The sequence below is a fragment of the Bidens hawaiensis genome, unplaced genomic scaffold (genome assembly GCF_021521415.1).
Source record: "Bidens hawaiensis isolate Kalapana, Puna unplaced genomic scaffold, B.hawaiensis_p1.1 tig00007410_1, whole genome shotgun sequence".
Classification (NCBI taxonomy): domain Eukaryota; kingdom Viridiplantae; phylum Streptophyta; class Magnoliopsida; order Asterales; family Asteraceae; genus Bidens; species Bidens hawaiensis.
Window position 1 is genome coordinate 63,456 of NW_027491514.1, and position 6,794 is coordinate 70,249.

The following is a 6,794-nucleotide window of genomic DNA, read 5'->3' on the forward strand; positions in this document are numbered from 1 at the left end:
CAGTTGAAGGCGGTGACCACCCGTAGTGGCTGAGGAGGTGATCGAGAGCAGTCGCCGGCAGATGATGAGGAGCCGGTGGACGAGGAGATAGAGATGGAGACTCTTGTGAGGACGCACGAGAGGCGAGTCCCAGCAAGTACCGCGTCAAATAGTGAGTCTCATGCAGAGAAAGTTGTTGATAAGAAGATTGAAGATAAGAAGAGTCCCGAAGTCGATCTTACTCGAGTTCCGTATCCAGCTCGTCTTCTGCGGCAGAAGTATGCGCAGGAATATGGACATTTCTTGGACATGTTTAAATAGCTAAAAATCAATCTTCCGTTTGTCGAGGCACTCAAGCATATGCCTAAATATGCCAAATTCGTAAAGGATCTTCTTTCGAATAAGAAGAAGCTGGAGGGGCTTTCGACAGTTTGTCTCAATGAAGGATGCTCTGCGGTAGTCCAGAACAAGCTGCCGGAGAAATTAGCAGACCCGGGACACTTCACCATTCCGTGTTTGTTTGGCAGCTCGACTGAGAGCTACGCGTTGTCCGATTTAGGTGCTAGCATAAATCTGATGCCATATTTTCTCTATAAAAAGCTAGACCTTGGCGAGCCTGTCCCGACGCGCATGAGTTTATCCTTGGCCGACTGTTCAGTCAAATATCCACGGGGGATTGTGGAAAACGTACTCGTTAAAGTCGATAAATTTGTTTTCCCCGTGGATTTTGTTATTCTTGACATGGAGGCTGACGATCAGGTCCCACTCATTTTGGGACGACCCTTCCTGCGTGCTGCTAAAGCGCTTATTGACGTCTTCGAAGGAAAAATTACACTTCGTGTAGGGGAGGAAAACGTCATCTTCGAGGTCATCAAATCAATGAGGAACTCAAGTAGTCAGGACGATTCCGTTTACTTTCTTGACACGTTCATATCTCAGTTTGAGCGATGTCTTGACTACATCTCTGGAGCAGACTTGCTCAATCAGGAGGATGAGGGTGATGTTCCCCCGGAGCACGACTTGAGCATTCTTGTTGGCTCACCTCCTGAATACCCCGAGGTATTCATGGTTTTCGATAGCACCGAGGGACCAAATGAGAGACCATAGATTGAGGCACCACCGTCCCTCGAGCTTAAAGAGCTTCCTCCTCATTTGGAGTATGCTTTATTGGACGGTGAGGCCGATTTGCCCATCATCATTTCTTCTCAGTTGACGAATGATGAGATGTCGAGGTTGGTTGATGTGCTCAAGGCACATAAACAAGCTATTGCGTGGAAACTCATGGACATTCAGGGCATTAGCCCAAACTTTTGCACGCATAGGATACTCATGGAGGATAAGTACAAGCTTGTAATCCAACCTCAGAGGAGGCTCAACCCTAACATGTCGGAGGTGGTCAAAAAGGAGGTTATCAAACTCCTCGACGCAGGCCTGATCTATCCCATCTCTGATTCTTCATGGGTGAGTCCTGTTCAGGTCGTCCCTAAAAAGGGAGGGATGACAGTTGTCACTAACGAACGTAACGAGCTTATTCCGACTAGGACAATCACAGGTTGGCGGGTATGCATCGACTATAGGAGGCTTAACGACGCTACTAGGAAAGACCACTTTCCTCTTCCGTTCATCGATCAGATGTTGGGGCGGCTGTCGGGGCGACAGTTTTACTGTTTTCTTGATGGATTTTCAGGTTATTTCCAGATCCCGGTCGCACATGAGGATCAGGAAAAGACCACATTTACATGCCCATATGGTACCTTCGCGTACAAACGTATGCCTTTCGGGTTATGTAATTCTCCGGCTACTTTCCAGCGTTGCATGGTAGTGATATTCCAAGACATGATCGAGAGTTCCATGGAGGTTTTCATGTACGATTTTTCAGTATACGGGGACTCATTCGATCAATGTCTTTCTAATCTTGAGAGATTGATGAAGCGGTGCATAGAGACGAAGTTGATGTTGAACTGGGAGAAGTGCCACTTTATGGTGACTGAAGGCATTGTGCTCGGGCATAAGATTTCGCGAGATGGTATTGAGGTAGATAGAGCTAAAATCGACACTATCAGTAAACTTCCTCCACCGACTAGTGTGAAATCCGTTCGTAGTTTTCTCAGGCATGCGGGTTTTTATCGTAGTTTCATTAGAGATTTTTCTAAGATCACCCGGCCCATGACTTGCATTCTAGAGAAGGACGTCGCATTCGATTTCGATGCTGATTGTCAGAAGGCGTTTGAGTTTCTCAAGGGGCAGTTGGTTAATGCCCCTATCTTAGTAACACCCGACTGGAGCTTACCCTTCGAGCTCATGTGCGACACTAGTGATTTTACAGTCGGTGTTGTTTTAGGTCAGCGGAAGGACAAGCACTTCCATCCTATCTAATACGCGAGTAAGACCCTCAATGATGCTTAGGAGAATTACACGACTACTGAGAAGGAGCTTCTAGCAGTGGTCTTCGCATTTGACAAATTTCGTTCTTATCTTGTGCTATCCAAAACCATCGTTTATACTGATCATGCGGCATTGCGATACCTGTTCGCCAAGAAAGATGCCAAGCCTCGCCTGACACGATGGATTCTCTTGCTTTCTGAGTTCGATATTGAGATTAGAGATAAAAAGGGAGCGAAGAATGTAGCTGCGGATCACATATCACGTCTAGAGGATCCGAAGATAGAGGAGATTAGAGAGGATGCCATCGGGGATAAATTTCCCCACGAGTCGTTGATGATGGTGAGAGAGAGATTTGAGAGAGAGCCAATTTTGTATGTAAGTGCTGAAGAGGAGGGTCTGCCATGGTTCTCCGACATTGCAAATTATCTGGCCGAAGGAGTAGTGGTTAAGGGCATGAGTTATCAGCAGAAAAGGAAGTTTTTCGCAGACGCCAGCCACTACATATGGGATTCGCCGTATTTGTTTCGTGTGGGCGCCGATCGAGTGTTGAGGAGGTGTGTGAGTAGGTAAGAGGGCCGTGAGATTCTTAGGCATTGTCATGAGGGTTTAACTGGAGGTCACCATGGTTCGTCTTCCACCGCTAGGAAAGTTTTAGATTCCGACTTTTATTGGCCATCGATTTTCAAAGACTCACACGAGTTTTTCAGACCATGTGACGCATGCCAGTCCACTGGTAACATCTCATCCCGTAAAGAGATGCCCCAAACCCTATTCAGGTTTGTGAGGTTTTCGACGTTTGGGGCATTGATTTCATGGGTCCGTTCCCTTCTTCTCGGGGGAACCAATACATTCTAGTGGCTATCGACTACGTTTCCAAGTGGGTTGAGGCTCAAGCCTTGCCCACTAACAATGCCCGAGTTGTAGTGGGATTCTTGAAGAGGTTGTTTTGTTGGTTTGGTACTCCCAAGGCCTTGATCAGTGATAGGGGCACACATTTCTGTAATGCCCAGATGGAGAAGGTGTTGGCACGATACGGGGTCACCCATCGATTGTCCACCGCCTATCATCCACAGACGAGCGGGAAAGTGGAGAATGCAAACCGAGGCGTTAAACGAATTTTAGAGAAAACTGTCGGCAAGAACCGAAAGGACTGGTCCGACAAGTTGGATGATGCACTTTGGGCTTTTTGTACAGCGTTTAAAACGCCAATTAGGACCACACCCTTTAAGATGGTTTACGGGAAAGCATGTCATCTACCGGTTGAGTTAGAGCATAGAGCATATTGGGTGTTGAGAGCCGTTAATCTTGACTTGACCCAAGCTGCGAAAATACGGTATCTCCAAATTCATGAGGTAGAGGAGTTGAGAGATGAGGCGTATGAGAGATCATGTAGTTATAAGGAGCGTACGAAGGCGTTGCACGATCGAAAGTTGAGGAAAGTGAAAGAGTTCAAGTGTGGGGATCGTGTGTTGGTTTATAATTCCCATCTGAAGTTATTTCCAGGTAAGCTTAGATCGAGATGGGTTGGTCCATACACGGTGAAAGCGGCATTCCCGCACGGTGTAGTTCAGTTAGTTGATCATGAGGGGAGAGTGTGGAAGGGGAACGACTATAGGTTAAAACATTATATCGGTGGGCCGGTTGATTCGGTTGAGGAAGATGTATTTCTCCTCGACATCCCTACTTTGACTGCTTGATAGGGATAAGACTCGGGTAATACCCGAGTGTAGAGTTTGTATATTTTTTTATTTGTTTTCCTTTATTTATTTTTTATTTTTGTATTTTGAGTCAGTTTTAAGTTTTTAGAGTCTATTTGATGTCTGCTTTGGGTGCTTTGAGCTTTGTTTTGCAGGTTTGGATACTTCCGTTCGTACTCAATCTCCATTCGGACGGGGACGTTCTGAGCTTAATTGATTGTAGAGGGTATCCAAAAGCTGCGGCCGCGAATGAAATGCTATACGGTCGCTTTATTGGAACATGACATACACATATCATTGCCATATTACTAGGGGAGTCTATTCCATTTTCTTTATGCTTTGTTTTATTTTATTTTATTTTATTTTTGTCTTTTTCCTGTCTCCCATTGAGGACAATGTGAAATTTAAGTGTGGGGATGGGAAACTGATGTTTTTAGATTTTTATATAAAAAAAATTCAACAAAAAAAATAGAAAAAAAATGAAAAATAAAAACAAAGGTTATATTAAAAAAAAATGAAAAAACTTTAAAAAAAACTGTCCCGAAAATTTATTTTGCGCATAATGGAAAATGATATTATTGTTTAAGGTTGATCTTTTAAAACTACTATTATATATGAGATTAAATAAAAGATTGCGCACTTAATTTGGGATGTGTCGGTAGGCTCAACTAGTTTTGATATCCCTCTTTAGCAGATTTTATATATATAATAATTTGAAAAACGGTGAAACTGAATTTCGATGCTTAGATGGTTATACTTAGATGCACTCAAACCAGCACACCACCACATGTCCATCTTTTCACGAGCTTAGAAAATAGTTATATATTTAGGGTGATATAAAAAAAAGAAAAAAAAAGTATGTTTTGAAAGTGTATTCCAAGAGTTGGTTCAAGAAAAGTAAATGCTTGTGAAGAAAGTTATGTATTGTAAAATGCCAAAGAATCATTCTCAAAAATAGTAAAAGAGGCCAAAGATGCACATACTAGACGGGACTTAGAGTTTACGTGTTACCAAGGGGATAACGACTCTAGGATACACTATTGGGGCTCGAAGGTTCTTAGTCAATAAATATCAAATTAGGATTTTATAGGACAAAGTCCAATAATATTTAGGAATAGCTCGTACGGCCTTCACATGACCATTCATCCATCAAATTTCACCAAGTGCATCTAATTAGTACCATCAACAAGTCCTTGGCTTATGGTGATTTGTCGAGCCAGTTTTCTTCGACTCTAGTTCTTCTAGCTCTCTTTGTCTGAGATGGGGTAAGTGTAGCCATAGCTTTTTGAACTTTAAAACGCTTAATGCAATTGGGGGCTTGAGAGGCTGGTGGCTGGGTTTAAGTGGACAACAATATCGGCAATCGCAGTTTTTGCGTTTATCTATGCTTAAAAGATAACCTATATGTTTTAAAGATCGATTTTGAATTATGATTCCATTGCATTATATATTTTTCGAGGACGAAAAAAGTTTAAGTGTGGGGATATTTGATGTGGTCAAAATTATATATATTTTTATATTAATATTTCCTACATTTTTTAAGAATTTTGAGCCATGATTTTATTGAATATTATTAGTAGATGGTTCATATGTGGGTTATAAATGGTTTGAAGAGACAACGGACTAAAACGGTATATCAAATATAAACTTGAGAACGAGTAAATATTTAAACGTATAATGTATTACGTTTTATATTGTTAATATAGTTGAGCACCTTTAAAGTATATGGTCATTTAGTGGGGGAGTTATTGACTCATGATTTATATATATACTTATCGATTTATATTGTTTGATACAGAAGTTGAAAAAGTCTTGATAGACCTCATGGGCTTTGGAGTTAATTTGGATCACACACAAATATTAAAGTATGGGCTGCTAGGTTACGTGAGAAAGGGGGTCGCCAACTAAAATTAATATTATTCTTATTGTTTTCGTGGGGAGTTGACAACGGGAGACATCATCAGCCGCATAAAGCATCACATTTTTGTTATTATATTTGGTTGTGAGTTTTGTTTATGGACGAGAGGGACAGAAGGAACAAAGAAGAATATTATCAATATTATGTTATTATTGTTTTCTTGGAAGTGAAGGACGCACAGCAAGAGGAGTTCTACCAAGAAAAATTCCTATTATTCGGTCAACTTATATTAATTTTTATTATGAACTTCATATTTGAACTTATTTATTTTCTTGTTTTGAACATGGTTATTGGCTAAACACTTTTAGTTATCTAGGCTTGTGATGATGTTTTGTTGATTACTTTGGACTTGACGGTTTTCGGGTTTTGTTTTTGGGATTTTGATTAATTAAAAGTTTTGATTAGTTTTATTGGATGTGTCTTATGCGTATTTACTTTTGATTTATACTTGAATGAATGTTTCACCTGTTTGTTGATTGATTGTCTTTCAATTATAGGTTGCATGTTAGGGTTGTCTACTATGTGTTTGCAACTTGTTTATGGTTTATTGAGCTCATTTACCATAGAAACTGATTTTTGGCATATTATTAGAAGTATATATTTTTACTAGCTTAAATATCCGACGGGTGATAAGTTGTCGGGTTTGACGGCGTTGTTAGGGTGAACTGTTCAAAACCACCCCGTGTACTTAGGTGCATTGAGATAGTGAAACCGACGGGTTAGCTGTTTTATAGGGTAATTAATCATAATTGGTGAACTGACAGGTGAACTAATAAGCCGGTGTTTTTACATGATCTCTAAGATTTCATTTTTTG

At 41.1% G+C, this 6,794-nt stretch overlaps 1 protein-coding gene across 1 annotated transcript; it reads left to right on the forward strand.

Moving 5' to 3' along the window:
* Window positions 1-339: 339 nt before the first annotated feature.
* On the forward strand, window positions 340-1,086 carry LOC143635085 (uncharacterized). The gene has a single exon (XM_077102981.1). The coding sequence runs from the start codon at window positions 340-342 to the stop codon at window positions 1,084-1,086; it is 747 nt and encodes a 248-aa protein (XP_076959096.1).
* Window positions 1,087-6,794: the final 5,708 nt, after the last annotated feature.

Bases quoted from the DNA above. Each gene is read 5' to 3' on its own strand.
- LOC143635085 (XM_077102981.1), top strand. From the start codon at position 340: ATGCCTAAATATGCCAAATTCGTAAAGGATCTTCTTTCGAATAAGAAG.